A 15,690-nucleotide genomic window follows, 5' to 3' on the forward strand; every position below is an offset into this window, starting at 1 on the left:
TGCACACCACCAACAAATTAATATGGAATTAATCTAATTTAGAATCAGTACCACTCAAAATAGATTTGTCAAACTCATTACTATGCTCAGACTACAAATAGTTAACTCTGTGTTGTCACATTTAATATGCATAATTTTATAATACATGAGTCTCTGTTTCTGAGACCTGAAGATTTCATAAGCAGCAGTTCTCAGATAAAAATAAAAAGACCCATTATCAAAATACAAATGTTTAATCTAATGCTAACCCTATTACTGAAGCTCAATTTATTCCATTTTTATCCCTCCATTCCCCCAAGGAGCTCAGAGTAGTAACCCTGTGAGTTTAGTTAGGCTGAGAGACTAAACAAAAGTCCCCTGGTAATACAAGCAGAACCGAAGTCTCCAACACTCTAACTACAAACAGAATGAAGTTTGAGTCCAGTGGCACCTTTAAGGCCAATACAGTTTATCCCTTGAATAAAACTTCATTCGTCTTAAAGGTGCCCCTGGACTCAAACTTTGTTCTGCTGCTTCAGAGCAACATCTGAATCTACAAAATGACCGTTTAATCACACCATTCTAATTTTATAGGAGGCTCCAAACAGGACTGGTGCATGGAAGTAGGCCAAATAGGCGGCCGCCTCAGGTGCCACTTGGCCTAGGGGCGCCATGAGGGGCCCCCTCTCCCTGCTGCCTCCTTCCGTTTCCCTGCGCCCACTGCTGCTTCCCGCTCCGAGCGCTCAGCTCGGCCCTCACCTACTTCCAGTGATGCCGTCGGGCCGCGCGCGCTTTGCGTGTGCAAGAAGGTAAAGGGGGGTGGGGAACAGACCTTGGCCTAGGGGTGCTAGAACCCCTAGCACTGGGCCTGGCTCCAAAATGAATGCACAGAATTTTAAAATTACTTTCACTCTCAGCAAAAGAAGAAAAAGACTTGGTAATTAACAGGGTCCCCCCCCCAAAGAAACAAAAACCAGCCAAGTATTTTATTTATCTCCCATACCACAGCACTGCAAGATGGCTAAGGAAAATAGGATACCACTTCACAAACATTTGAATCATTTACCAGCACCTAATCACTATCATGCTTTGTGGCAAAGATGAAATTCCAAATGTATTAAACCACCTGGTACAATCAAATTAAGGTTATAATCATATGAAAATTAATTTAAAAGACATCAGAGCTTTTGGTTCACCAACCCTAATAGGAGATACATTTTGAAGCAGTGAAAATTCTTTGTCTTATAGACTTTAAAACAACGTGCTATAAAAACAATAAGCCAAGTCTCTAAAATACACACAACTCAGTAAATATGACAATTTTACCTGCACTTCAATTTGTAGGTCTTTATCTAAAAGTGCTCTCTTCTTCAATATTTCAGCTTTAAGTTGTTCCTTATGTTTGAAAAGCAGAGCCGAGAGTTTGGTAGCATTCTGTTTACTACGCTTCTGTTCCACACTCTCTTCTCGTTTTCGTTTTTTAGCTGCCTGTTTTTCTTCTTTATCTATCTTATCTAGAATATATTTCATTACCTGGTTGCACACTATCATTCTGGAGAAGAAATACAAAGGATGTTACTGTGAAGTAATCAAGAACTAGAAAGACAATGTTAACCATGTTTTATTAGTAAAGGCAAACAAAAATGGCTTCAGTATTGAGGCTAAAGTTGCAATAAATATCAGGAAGAAGAAAAAGCAACACATCTCAAATAGGAATCAACTTTGCATATCACCACATGTATGTATGTATGTGCCAACAAGGTGAGTGAGAAGCAGAGGTAGTTAGCCATTGCCTTCATCTGCAGAGCCCTTGGTGGTCTCGCATCCAGGCACTAACCCTGCTTAGCTTCCGACACCTGATGAGATTGGGCTATACAAGGCCACCACACATAGACCCCCTCCCATTATTTTAGTACTTCTAAGCATGTTCAGTCAAGCACAGCCTATAGTACAAACACACACACACAGTTAGTAAATATTCTATATTCACAACTGTGCTTGTTTATTACACTGAGCATCTGCTGTTTCCTGCATCATGGAACTCAAGGTGGCATACATGTGATTTCCAGGCAATCTCCCACCCAGGCACTGAGCAGACCGATTACTTGCTGAGCTTCAGCAAGGTTGCTGCATCATATGAAAAACCATGTTCTTTTCTTTTTACCATTCCCATCTCCCAAAACACTTAAAAATAATACAACATGAAAAAAGAGAATTAAAACCATATGTCAACTGTGCAGCAAAATATGGTGCAGCAGAAGGAAGGAAGTGTTTGGAAAGTGGCTGAACATTGATTTCATTTATTTACTTAAGAAACTCTGATGGAAAACAAGAAGTATGGCTTGGAAAATATTTAACAGGGTTGCACTTCCTGTAAATGTTTGAGTGGTCTTCCGTGCAGGCACACATTGGGATTGCATGTGCGCAGTCCAGCCACAGAAAAGATTTCCAAAACTTTCTACTAGACTAGGAGTGCCCCTCCTCCCTCTAGTGCTTTCCTGTCAAAAAAGATCACATGACCAGGAGGAGGGGCACTACTACCTCAGTTCTCCCCCATGTTGCGACCAGAGACCCCAAGAAACTTTCTAGAGAGTTCATCACAGCAGGACAGGAGAGAGGGATGTGTGCCTGCACAGAATACCACTCAATGAACAAGTTACAGATAAGTGCAACCCTATTTTCATTTTTGTGGCTTCTGTGCAGTTCCACATTGTGAGATGAGCAAGTTCACTTAGTGAAGGAGGTAAGTCTGAATTTCTCAAAGGAAGGAGCCATGAAGGACAACCACTCCAGGACAGACAAGGATTAGACCACTGGGAAAACTTCTAGTCAGAGGGTGTTTATAGGCAACCAAGGTTGCTTCTGTCAGTAAAGGGTGATGCCTCAGCTGAATATATTGCCATAGACAGGGGTGGCCAATGGTGGCTCTCCAGATGTTTTTTGCCTACAACTCCCATCAGCCCTAGCCAGCATGGCCAATGGCTGGGGCTGATGGGAGTTGTAGGCAAAAAACATCTGGAGAGCTACCATTGGCCACCCCTGCTATAGAGTCCTCCCTTCAAAGCAGTTATTTTCTCCAGGGAGAGAGAGATCTGTTGTCTGGAGTTCAGTTGTGATACCAGGAAATCTTCAGGCTCCACCTGGAGATTGGCTACCCTATGCCTGGCTGCTTGCTACTGTTCAGCAGCAGCCCCCCTATGACAGCCATTGTGCCATAGGAATTAGTGCTTCAGAGCAGGGACTGCCAGACCCTGGTTCTTGCTGTGGAAGTTGACCGGGTGATTTTAAACCAGTCATAGACTTTCAGCCTAGCCTACCTCACAGGGTTGTTGTGCAGATCAAAGGGGGGAGAGGAGAACAATGTAAGCTGTTTTAGTCCTCACTGCAGAGAAAGACTGCTCTTTTCCTAGGTAGAGGCTGCAGGGAGGAGATGGAAAGCTGAAGTCAGAGAGGCAAATAAAGTTTGCCTGATGGTTGGCCAAGAATCTTCCACACAGTGCAACTCTGCACGCAAAAACAACTGCCCTTCACATTGCTCACAGTGCACTGCCAAAGCAATGCACATCCACCAGCCAACAATGGGGCCAGCAACACCTACATTCCAGAAACACCCTCATAAAATGATCTGGACACTTAACTTCCTGTACCCTGCTCTCACCTCCTTGGCACTATTCCTTCTGTGGGGTGCCAACTTGCAAATTACAGTTCTTTCAGTATAAAGACTCATAAGTGCATCCTCCTGTTCAGCCATCACATCACTCCTGTCCTCTGTTCTGCCACTCTGCACATCCTTCCACCCCACTTCCCTCAAGACCTGATCTCTCACAGGTGGACATTGTGACCGCTTCCTCTGACACCAATCTCAAAGAACAGATGACCTCCCAGACTACACATATGCTGAACTTACTGTATGGTGCCTCCTGTCTTGGCCTCTTCAACTCAACGCATCCAACTTTCCAATCGCCAACACTCTGATGATAAGCAATGCAACCTTCCATAAAACGAAAACTCTCTACTGTCATAAGGTATGCTTTCAATTACACGTTTCTTATTTTGACCATACCATTCTACTGTCTGCTTTCCCTGCCTACTACCTACACATATATCAGCCCATGCCTCTTTTAGAGTCCACTGTATTTCTTCTCACAACAGGCTTTATTGCTACTCAAGCATATATTTGCTAAAGGATTGTAGTAGAGGCTGTAACATTAGCCAATAATTAGAGTTTGCATATCAAAGACTTTGTCCTATGGGGCGGTTTTTTTGAGTAGAAACATAAGATGTCCTTTAAAAAGATGGGCATGGAGCTTATCTGTACCCCATCTTACTGCCCAGTAGGGCCTCAAAGTGGCCTATAACATTTTATACTTTTCCATTCCAGCTATGCCAGTACCTTGTGAGACTGGACAGTATGAGAGAATGTGATGGGCCTAAGGTCATAAGAAAGTTTTCGGACAGAATGGCATTTGAACCTGGGTCTTCCAGATCCTAGCCCAGTGCACTAACCACTATAATCATGCTGGCCCTTGCTACAAAGGTATCACAACAGAGGAAGCTAAAATAAGAGCTCTCTCCCAGAAGCAGCAGTCAGACTGAGAACTGTGCGGAAAGGCAATACCATTCCCTGATAGGAAGAAGTGAGTGTGGGCATACATGAAACCAGCAGGGGAAAAAAGATTGGGTTTAGAGATGCAGGTTTATCACTGATATTGAAAACGATAGCAGCTAAGGAGTCCCAAACCACCATTGATATTTCTGAAGGCTACCACAGAACTGAGAGGAGAAGTGAACCACTCAAGCTTGCCTCCAAAAATCATACTTGTTGATCACTTCTGAGTTCCTCATGGAGATGACAATAGCAAACCTTGTGCCACTTGAAACAGCAAAGGCACTGAAAGCTCCTTAGGATTAAGTCTCAGTTCTGAGAGACTTCAACAAGACTTCAGCAAGGTGGCAGACTGAGGCTGCTGTGTCACTGTGTTAGCCTTTAGAACTAGGTTTTAGTACGAGGGTTTGGGGCCAAGATCAACAGAGAATCAGTTCTGATCCTGGAACCAAGGCAGTGCCAACAGAGTGAGTGGTAAAATGAAGCTCAGCAGGCTTTAGCATAACTAGTCTGTTATTTCAGAACACAACTAACAAGAACAGGAAACTCTATCCAGCTTCTCTCCTAAAACTACAGGGGCTGAAGAGGTCTGAACGATCCCCACTAAAAGGCAAAATACCCTTCTGGATACAAAACACATTTCATGAAGAGTCACTAATAATTGCAAGGCTGTTAATACTTGCCTCACACATGAATACAGGAAGCTGCTTATTCTGAATCAAACCCTTTGGTCCATCAAGTTCAGTTATGTCTACTCAGAGTGGCAGCAGCTCTCTATGGTCTCAGGCAGAGGTCTTTCACATCATCCACTGCCCGGTCCTTTAGCTAAGGATGCCAGGGATTGAATCTGCTAAACAGATGTTCTGAGCTATAGCACCGTCCAAGGATTTAACCTTGAAACTGAAGGCAGCCAGGAAAGGGTGCCTTCAGAGAGGAATAGCTTCCATCAGGCCACACCTCCAGGCTTCTGGTCAAAATGGAGAGGGGAGGGGAAGGGATTCCTTCAGTCAGACAGTCTCTTTAGGCCAAACCTCCTGGCTGTCAGAACCGAGAAGAACCAGGGAAGAAGGATTCCTTCAGTTTGGCAGGCCACAGCCAAAGTCTTAGACTAGAGCCACTGTTGAATGAGAGGCTCTTGTCAGGCAACACCTCCAGGTTTCTTCCCTCAGACCAAAGCCAAGGCATGGGAATGTGCCTTTAGTCAAGCTGGTGAGCAGCCAAAGCCTTTGAAAAAGAGCTCTTTTGAGTCCAGCTCTATCAAATCATGCCTTCAAGGTAAATCGGTGAAAGAAAGAGCAGGCAGCTCTGTTATGTGAACCCTTAGGCAAATAAGGCAGAGAGTATGAGTGTTTATCAGCACCATTTAAAGTCACAGTCAGCGAAATCCTGAGGAGTTTCCTTTGGGGCCATAATGACACAGTGGAAAGCCAGAAACAATTCTACTTTAAATATAGTTTATTCTTCACAAGAATGACTATTAATGACAAAAAAAACCTTTGGAGAGAAAGAAGTCTCCTCTGCCTCAAGAGTAAGGTAAGGAAAAAACACAGAGCAGCAATGGAGATCCTCTCTTTGCAGCAGCAAAATGAGAAGCGAGGGAGCATTGCCCAAAGTGCCAGAAGGAGGAGGGGTACTCCTAGTCTATTAGAAGTTTTGGAAATCTTTTCCATGGCTGGCCTGTGCACACACAGCCCAAATGTGTGCCTTCACAGAAGCTACAGCGATGAAAGAAAAGTTGCCCTGCTTTTTACTATATTAAAATCAGCATAATAGTTAGTAGGTGGCAATACCCAGGAATATATAGGTTTTTCCTCTCATCTTTTGCCACCCTCCCCCACCCCGCTATGTATCATAGGACAGTTCTCCTAACAAATCCAGCCAGTTGTTGCCCATTATCATAAAGAGATACTGAACCAAGTCAATCATTACAGCAGCTGTTTATTAACAAGGAGAACCTTTCAAACACAAATAGGTAAGTTGTGTGGGCTCTTATTTCCTTGGATAAGTGGCAGTAACATCTAAGCCAGCAAAATGCTATCAAAAGAAAAAAATGCTGACAAAGCAACAAGTACATTTGACATCTAATCGATAAAAATCTGCCTTACCTTTGATTTTCTTCACGTTCAGCAGGGGTCAATGTTTTTTTCTGTTTCAAATGCTCTATCACAGCATTATGTTTCATTACCACCTTAAAGATAGGAAAAAATTCCATGTATGAAAATTTTAGGAAGCAAGAAGCAACAGTAAAGAGCCCCCCCCTTTGCAACCAACCTACAAATAATTCAGAACAAGAACGCTGCAGAAATTTAAATCCACAACTGGGAAAATGAAAGTGGCCATCACTTATTAAAAGCAGAAGTCTGGTGGGGGTTTTTTTCGACAGTCGCAAGCAGGCATTCTTGCTTTCTTCAAACAAGAGAAAGGGCAAGATGGACAACTGGCTGTAGAGAGAATAAACCTCATCTTAAATTCAACTGAGGACAGCTAAGGAAAGATTTCTGAAGACGACCAGAAAGGAAGGCTCCTAGCCTGGCCTCAGAGGCAGAAAAGTGAGACGATTTCTAAGCCTAACCACAGAAGAGGGGTCAGTCATCGTCCACCAGCTCTCTAGAAATGGCCAACCTAAAGAAAAACTTTGTTATAGAATTATCCAAAACATTTGCTATATTTAAAGTGTAGTGTGCACTAGACAAGCAGTACTGACGAAATGGGAGGAGGGCTTGCAGCTGGAAGGTGTAGTCTTCTTTGATCTTGGGATGAGATGCTGTTTACACCTTCCCACTTCCTTCTCCTTCATCCAGATAGACCTGATTTCTGCATTTAAAGCATAGTGTGTGCCAGCGGTGCCTTTGGGTGCAAGCTGAAGGGCTTCTGGCCTGTGGCTCTTGGCCTGGGGCACAGAGCCAGGGCTAAGGCACTATATGCAACAAGTAGAAGATCACACCCTACAATGATTGTGGGGATAAAGAGAGAGAGACTACAGCAGCTACTTATCTGGAAACAAGGAGTTGTACAAATATTGTCGGATGTGACACTGCAGACCCCTAGACTGATTGTTCTGAGGGACTTCAACTGACCCCTGCTTATTCCGTTAAAAGCTTTGAGTCATACTTGATCCAGCATTATTACTGGAGAAGCAAGATAATGCAGCCTCAAAAAAGGCGGTCTTCCAACTCAGTTTAGCTCCTAAAATGGCCCTGTACCTTGATATATCTGACTATATATCACAAACTATGCAAAACCAAGAGGGCTTTTTTTGTGCAAGTAATAAGGCTGCAGAGTACAAAATGGTTTCACAAACTTACCTGGATGGAAGATTAGGACTTGTGGTCTTTACTACTGTATATAGCGTATTGCAAATAGTATCCTATTATGTAATTTCTGTACCACATAATGTGCCCTATTAGTACTTATGCTATACTTCTGTTTGTTTCTGGTGGTTTCAGACTTTGAATGTTCTAATGCATTAGTTACTGAATGTCCCATTTTGTTAACTGTACTGACCCACTATGTGCAATCCATCTTGAGTCTTTGTGAGAAAGGCACGAAATAAATGACATAAATAAATATTTACAAAACTGGATATACACTGTGATTTCATAGAGGAATATCCCTGAGGGCTAACCTAATTCATCGGCCAGCTCCTCCCACCCCCACATGCAAACTGAAGGATGGCAAATGAAGGTTTAAGTTTCCTTCTGACGGCGTTACCTGTTTCTGGATAATGTCACTTTGATTCGAAGCCTGAAGGGAGTGTTCCCGCTTAATTTCAATATGCTGATGTTTTTTCTTCTGCTGCTGCTCCCTGAGCTGCTGAACCCTTTGCAATTGTTCCTGAACGCTGGCAGCTTGAACAGTCACCACATTCTGGATCTGATGAGCCTGCACTGGACCTGTTTGTTGAATCTGAATAGGCAACTGAAGCTTGATCTGCTGAGGCATTCCACCCTGCTGGGCCTGTATCTGAGCTACGACATGGGACTGAAGCTGGGAGAATACTTGGACTTGCTGCTGAAGCTGGGGTACAGTAATCACCTTTGTCTGGGGTGGCTGAATTTGCAGCGGAGGGCATGGAGCTTGCACAGTAACTTGACTTACATTTGGGGCAACTGGCAAAGTCTGAACGGAAGTTGAAATTTGGGGCTGTGAAGTATGAAGCTGTATAGCAGTGTGTGGAGGCATCTGAACCTGCAGCTGGGTTGTGGTCTGCACCTGAGCTGGCTGTATAGCTTGGACTTTGGGTGGAGTTGGTGGAAGTACAAGTGTCTGTGGTTGGTTCTGAACTTGAGCTAAAGGCTGCCCTTGTGCATGGCTCTGGGATGGATCCTGAACAACAGCTGGAGTTACAGCAGGCTGCTCTGTCAGTGGCTGTGCTTCAGAGACAACTGGACATGGAAGCAAGGCTGGAGTCTGGGCTTCAGGCGGAACTTGGGCTTCAGCTTGAACTGAAGATTGGGTAGACTGTGGCTGTGCTGTGGGCTGAGACGGAGCTTGACAGCTCGGGGGCTGCCCTTGTAGTTGGGCTGGGAGCTGACTCGGAGGCTGGGGCTCAGCAGATGGAAGCACTGGCACTGGCTGTGTTTGTGTCTGAGCTGGGGAAGTTTGCTTCTGTCCTCCTGCAGCTGGGAAAACAAAAAGCATGCCTTCAGTTCAAAGCCAGAGGAAAACGTCAAGATGCAGCTTTCCGTCTCTGCTTTAAGAAGCCAGGGCAACATTTATGCAGCATTACCAATTCCTAGGCCTGAAAACACATTTTTTTTAAAATAAAATCATTGTTATTTAAAGTACAAAACAGGTTTAAATGTAAGCAGCTGAAATACCTTTTCTATTTAACATATCTGCTTTTTCACACACAAACACACGGTACCTGATGTTGAAGTAGAAACTGTAGTAGTAGTTGTGCTAGCTGCAGTAGCTGCTGCTGGTAATGGGGTGAAAAGAAATCTCTGAATGGTACCATTTGGCATAGCTGCTTGCATCAGTTGTTGCCCTGGTCCTGGTATTACTGTTACACCCTGTGGGATCAACTGCAATTGGCCTGTTGTTTGGCCCTGCCCCTGAATTACCACAGTCAAACCCTGGCTGCCACCCTAGAAAACAAAACAAAAATCAGTATCAGCAGAAGATTCCTCAAAGCTGTGTTGCAGTTTAAAGGATGAAACTGAGAAGGCTTAAGATCAGGGAGCTTCAGTGCAATCCTGAACAGTTACACCATTCTACGTCCACTGAAGCCAATGAGCTTAGAAGTGTCTACATCTACTTAGGATAGCACTGTTGTCAGTCACTGAAAATGAACAGAGCAAGTAATACCTACGTAGAATAAAAGGAATGTCCCAAAAATCGATCGACAGCACCAAGCAGTAACAGAACTTAAATGATACAAAGGGCTCAAAAATATGCTCTCAGTCTTCACCTATGTTTTCAAAAACCTGTACAAAATGACTTAGAGACTAGATGTGTGTACATATTTCTCAACAAATATTAGATAATTAAAATAACACAGAGGCACTAATAGAGTCACCAAAATCAAAGTAAAAATTGCAAACATTTCAGAATTCCCACCTCTTAAAAACAGATTCAGCAATATAATTTACTAACATTTGAAAGCTGTTATGGATTTTTCTAAGCATTATGTCTTGGATCCTGTTATATGTGAGCCCAGCTGCTTCCCAATTTCCACTGCAGATCCTGGAAAAAACAACTGGGCTAATATAAGAACCACTGTGGGAATGAGAGATGTGGTAACATGGCAACCTCCCACTCCTCTGCCCTACTGTGTTTTGCATTTAGACATAATATGATTCGTCCTTAGATTTGTATTCCCTCCCAATGGTTCAGAACCACCAGTGCTACAAGGATCTTGGAAAAATTGTCAGATTTGTGGAAGTCTTTGGTTGTTGAAAATAAAACAGCAATGTCTTTCTCACATCTAATATGAGAATCCTCCAGGCAGGTAGGAATGGAAAAAACATTTGTGATATGGGACAACAAGACAGTACCTGAGAAAGAAAACCTAAGCTTCTGCATAGAACTGCTCTATTCTCATGAAATCTAGTAAAGCGGAGAGGTGGGGGGAGGGGTTGAACAGTTTAGTGCCCTTAACTCTCCAATCCTTTGTGCAGAAGTCATGGCCAGAAGAAATTCTGCATTCTAAGATTTTAAAAAGGCAGGTCAGGATGTTGACTCAAGTGGTTTATACATGAAAGCTGATGAAACAAGGGAGAGACTCCACTGGGAAACCACAGGGGGAATTGTGTGGTATGTGTTTAATAAACCCTTCAGAAATCTTTTAGCCATCTTATATGAACTGAGTAACCATCAACATTGTCACGAAGGTTGAAATAGCCAAATGTATGTTTAGGGATGTTATAGCTAACCATTTAACTTTTACTAGTAAATATCTTTTCTAGATCTAGTAAACGTCCATATACATCATGTAAAGGGCAACATATACATCATGTAAACTGGCTGAACCCCTCTTGTGGATGACCTAGTGAATGGTCTATGTGTCAAAATGAGCACCTCAGTCGCCCTGTCAGACCAAGCTACCGTCCTATGATCTTCCATGGTGTGAGTGATTGTACGTTATGGTGCAGGAAAGGACCTATGCAAATCAGGTTCTCTGCGTCTGGGAAGAGAACATACTTGTCCCTTGACAGGCTGTGTAGAACAGGGAACCAGACCCAACTGGGTCCTATTAAAGTAGGTATCCCTGCCCCACCTGCCTTTAGTTTGGAGATCTCTTTCCTTAGGATCAGAATGGAGGGAGATGCACAGAAAAAATTCAGAAAGCATCCCCGAATTAAGCCTGGTCTGATGCTCCTGGAGAACAGAAATAGGCACACTTTGTATTGATGCTGGAAGCAAAAAAATCTACACAGGGAAAAACCCTCAACAACATAAAACAAGGAAAAGGTAAGTTGCCTTTAGGGACTATTTGTATGTGTGAGTGTTGTTGAGAGAGTTTGCTGTCCAGCTGGATGCCCCTACAACATGAATGGCTTGCAGGGATATTTTTCTTGGTATAGCCCAATGCCAAGCATGATGCCCCCACCATGAGAGCCAGGAAGCCTTTGCCCCCTTGCTTGTTTAAGGAGAATTTTGCATTTGTGCTGTCTGCAGATGTAAGGACGTATTTGCCCTTGATTAAAACTGCAGAAAACATCAAAGCATACCTAATTGCTTGCAGCTCCAACAGATTAATATGTGTATGTGATTCAGCTACAGACCACTGACCACTGGCTGAATGGAACAACACTGTGCACTCCACCCCAAAAAGGATCATCCATGGATATTCAATATCATAGATCTCTGTTCAAAGTTACACCCCCAAGCAGGTTGTCTAAATTAGCCCAGCATGAAAGAGATTGCAGCACAATAAAAATTCACATCACTCCTCCCTCAGTGTGTACATGTTCTCAAGTCTTACTGAGAGAGAAACCAAGGCAGGTTTGCCCATATGCCTTTTGCTATGTCTAACAACCCTTGTAACATAAAGAATACCACAGGACCAGAGGTGGAGGAGTACAAAATTCTGAGGATCAGACCTGATGGTTTTGGATCTGAGTAGATCACGTCCAACTCTAAAGACTTGGCCATTCTCATAAGCTGCTCAATATATAGACAAAGGTACTGGAGTCTCCTACAAGTTCATTTGGGGATGGATCTGATGGTGCATCTGAACCCATGTCTGATTGAGCGATGCCATCGTCAAAGTCAGAAGCAGGTGGTTCCAACACTGAAGGCTGAGGAAAGTATGACACTGAAGTCAAAGGACATGGCTGGAAAAAGACATCAGGTGCCAGGGTGGAGGCTGAACGTCAGCAGAACAGAACCTGCTGCTCCCATGGTAGGTTCTTGTGGTCAGAACATGGGTATTGGAACCATGGAGCCTGAGGGCAGACCCAGTAAAAAAGTATCCCAGAGGCAAGCGGATCTGAAGCAGTTGATTTGTGCTTCTTGGCTAGAGGTGAAGAAGATAGCTGAACCAAACCAAACTCAGACACAGAGTGGAAGGCAGAACTGGCTGGGTGGCAATGACTTTTGAAGGCGAAGAGCATTTAGCAGGCAAGTCTCATGCTTAGAAATGCTCTTTGCTTTTTTAGCAGGCAAGTCTCATGCTTAGAAATGCTCTTCGCCTTTTTTGTTGGAGGTTCTGAGGAGTTTCTAGCAACTGATTCAGCTCTGGGAGCCAATGATGTTTCCAGTACGAAGCTGGTTCCCAAGGGCACTGACCCCACCAATGGAGTACAGACCCTGAGCCTTTGGCTCTCTAACCCAATGAATAGGTTGGTCATTGTTCAGGGACCCAAGGCCTTTCTCTCATAAGAATGCTTTTAGGCAAGATGCCCTTTTCTGATGGGCTTTGGGAATGAATTGTCAATATATGGGACAGGTCCCTATATTATGGGACTCCCTCAAACAAATGAGAAAGCTCATGGTTGCCGGCCTATTTTGCTCCCATTCCCCATACTTTTTGAAAAGAACATCCTCAAAGAAATGGAAAAAACCTACCATTTTCTCTCACCAAAGAGTATTGAGGTGAAACACGAGCTATAAGGAAAGGGTCCAACATCCACGGCAGCAAAGAGAACCCTGAGGAAGAAGTGCTCTCTCTGCATCCATCATATGCTGGCTTGAGTGGGAAAATGCCAGTGCATGCTGGGGGAGAGGAGGAGCACTCTGACAGCTTTACAATGAGTTAGAAAACTTGAGAAACTCCATGTATGGTTTAAGGTTTGAATGCATAAAAGCCACAAAAATGACCATTCTCTTGTGAAGGTTGGAACAGCCAAAATTCATTGCTGTGCTGAGCAAAGCTGAGTGAAGCTTATACTGGGACACAGGGTTCTGCAAATGTGTGAGCCCCAAGTTGTGAAAGGCAACAGTAGTATTACAACAGTAGGTGCATTCACATTACACTAAATAATATGTTTCGCAACTGGACTTTTACTGTGTGAATAGCAAAAATCCAGCTGCAAATGCATTATTTAGTGTAGTTTGAATGCATCCAGTATCTCATAAATATAAAAAGCATATCTTTGTGAATAAACTATTACAGATACACCCTACTTTAAGTGAAGCCAACAACAAATGTATTTTAAACAACAGCTGAGCCAGACTTGGGAGTTGACAAATTTCACACAAGAAAATCAAGAGCTATCAAAAACAAAACCCAGAGACAGAAATATTTTTCAACAACAGAATGGAAACCAAACACAGCTTCACCTCAATTCTATTTATTTGCAGAAGAAAAAATAAATATTACTATCAAGGTAAAGTTTTAATATATCCTTGTTTTTTAACTAGATTCTCAAATGAATTTCAAATAAGTACATAAATGCATACCCTTGAACTTGGAAAGCCACCAAAACTGAGACTGCTCATGCTTACCTGTCCTTGTGTGAGCTGCGTGAGTTGTGCCATAGTAAGTTTCACTTGACCCTGCTGAGGACGAGGAGGGTGTGGAGGTGTTGCTTGTGGCTGCATATGCTGCGAAGGTGTTGAAGCTGTTGCCATCTTCTGACTTGTAGACACTGTGGTAGCACTAGATACAGCTGTTGAAACAGGCTGCCCTCTGATTATCTGAGTCACTACTTGCTGGGTCTGACCTGTTGGTGATATTAAAAAAGCACTGCTACTGCAAAAGACCTCTTTGAAACAAATCATATTAAAACAATACCTAATGATTCTACCTCCCAGCTAGCAAATCTCAGTGACTAAAATAATGCAATCAATGGTATGGTTTCTTCTGGTATGTAATACTAGAGTGATTGGGTTTTGTTCTCTGTGTATTTTAATAAATATTTTATTTATAAGGAGGACACACCTAGTATATATTGTATAATTATCCTAGATCAATGGAATTTCATTATAACATTAGCTAGGATGCAAAGAAATGCCCTGAGGGACTTTAATATTTTTGGGGCTGATTGATCCTAAGCCCCTTTAAAACATTCATTTTTAATCAATAATGTAATACAAAGCCCTTAAATGCAGGTGTTAGTAAGAATGATACTAAAATGATTATGAAATGAAGAAACAAACCATGGATTTCACACACTGGAAGTTTTAAAATCAAAATTAACCTACTGGCTGGGAGAATACCTTGCTGTACCACCACAGGTGTTCGAATTATGGTCTTTCCTAATGCTGACTGCTGAAGCGGTGTCCTTATAACTGTCATCCCAGGTCGGAGAGGAGTCCCAGGTATTACCTATGTAAGTCCACAGAGAAACATTCAACTTGGGAAACACCTAAAACCTTTATCTTGTACATACTGAGGCCCATCTATATACTCAAAAGTGATAAGGCTGCTGCTATTTAAAGAGCTCATTTCCCCATTCACTTTCCATTATCGTTGCTTTCCATGAAATTTTACTATTCAGGTAATGTTACCCTTGGGCTGCTTTACAGTAAAATACTTGTGGGATTTAAAGTTACACAAAAATAGCAAAACAGCTTTAGAAGGAAGAAAGAAAGAACAAAGGAAAGCAAAGACCCTAAAAGTACCTAGGAAATAAGAAGGTTTTGGGGCACATTTCAAAGACAAGGAGGAAAGAATAATATCCCTTGGTTTTGACAGGTTCCAAAATCATCCCATTTATCATCCTCAACATAAATACTCAATGGAATTGTTTGTAAGGAAACTACATGACAGAAAGCTTCACAGAAGCAAGAGTTTAATTTCTAGAATGAGAAGTTTATGTCAGCTTGGAAATCATGCCATCAGATCTAAAAACCCTTTCCACTAAGTTAAAAATATACTAGGTTAGACAGAAAAGACAGATGAGCAACTGCTGGCTGTTGTTGCCCTATGGGGCAACTAAACTTTCTTAATGTAAGAGCCACACAGAATAAACATCAGATGTTTGAGGAAGGAAGGAAGGAAAACATATAGATGAGAGAGAGGTGGAAAGAAGCAACTTTAAATGCATTCTCCAAGTTGCCAGCTGGCTTGGCTCGGAGAAGTGATTTAAAGAGAGAAATGCCTTCTCCAAGCTGGCCGATGGCATGCTGTGCGCTTCGAGAACCACACAATATGTGTGAAAGAACCACATGTGGCTCCCAAGCTGCAGTTTTGCCAACCCTGCCATATGGTGACC

General features: G+C 42.8%; 1 protein-coding gene across 1 annotated transcript in view; it reads right to left on the bottom strand.

The window, feature by feature from the left end:
* The window catches only part of BPTF (bromodomain PHD finger transcription factor), a 91,357-nt gene that overhangs the window by 13,887 nt on the left and 61,780 nt on the right, over positions 1–15,690 (bottom strand). Inside the window, exons 21-26 of the mRNA XM_060252856.1 lie at positions 14,678–14,801; positions 13,979–14,196; positions 9,453–9,675; positions 8,297–9,207; positions 6,691–6,773; positions 1,306–1,531 (exon numbers count right to left, since the gene is read on the bottom strand). Coding sequence (XP_060108839.1) covers positions 1,306–1,531; positions 6,691–6,773; positions 8,297–9,207; positions 9,453–9,675; positions 13,979–14,196; positions 14,678–14,801 — 1,785 coding nt within the window. The remainder of the gene's footprint in view (positions 1–1,305; positions 1,532–6,690; positions 6,774–8,296; positions 9,208–9,452; positions 9,676–13,978; positions 14,197–14,677; positions 14,802–15,690) is intronic.

Source organism: Heteronotia binoei, chromosome 13 (genome assembly GCF_032191835.1).
Source record: "Heteronotia binoei isolate CCM8104 ecotype False Entrance Well chromosome 13, APGP_CSIRO_Hbin_v1, whole genome shotgun sequence".
NCBI classification, from domain to species: Eukaryota; Metazoa; Chordata; class Lepidosauria; order Squamata; family Gekkonidae; genus Heteronotia; species Heteronotia binoei.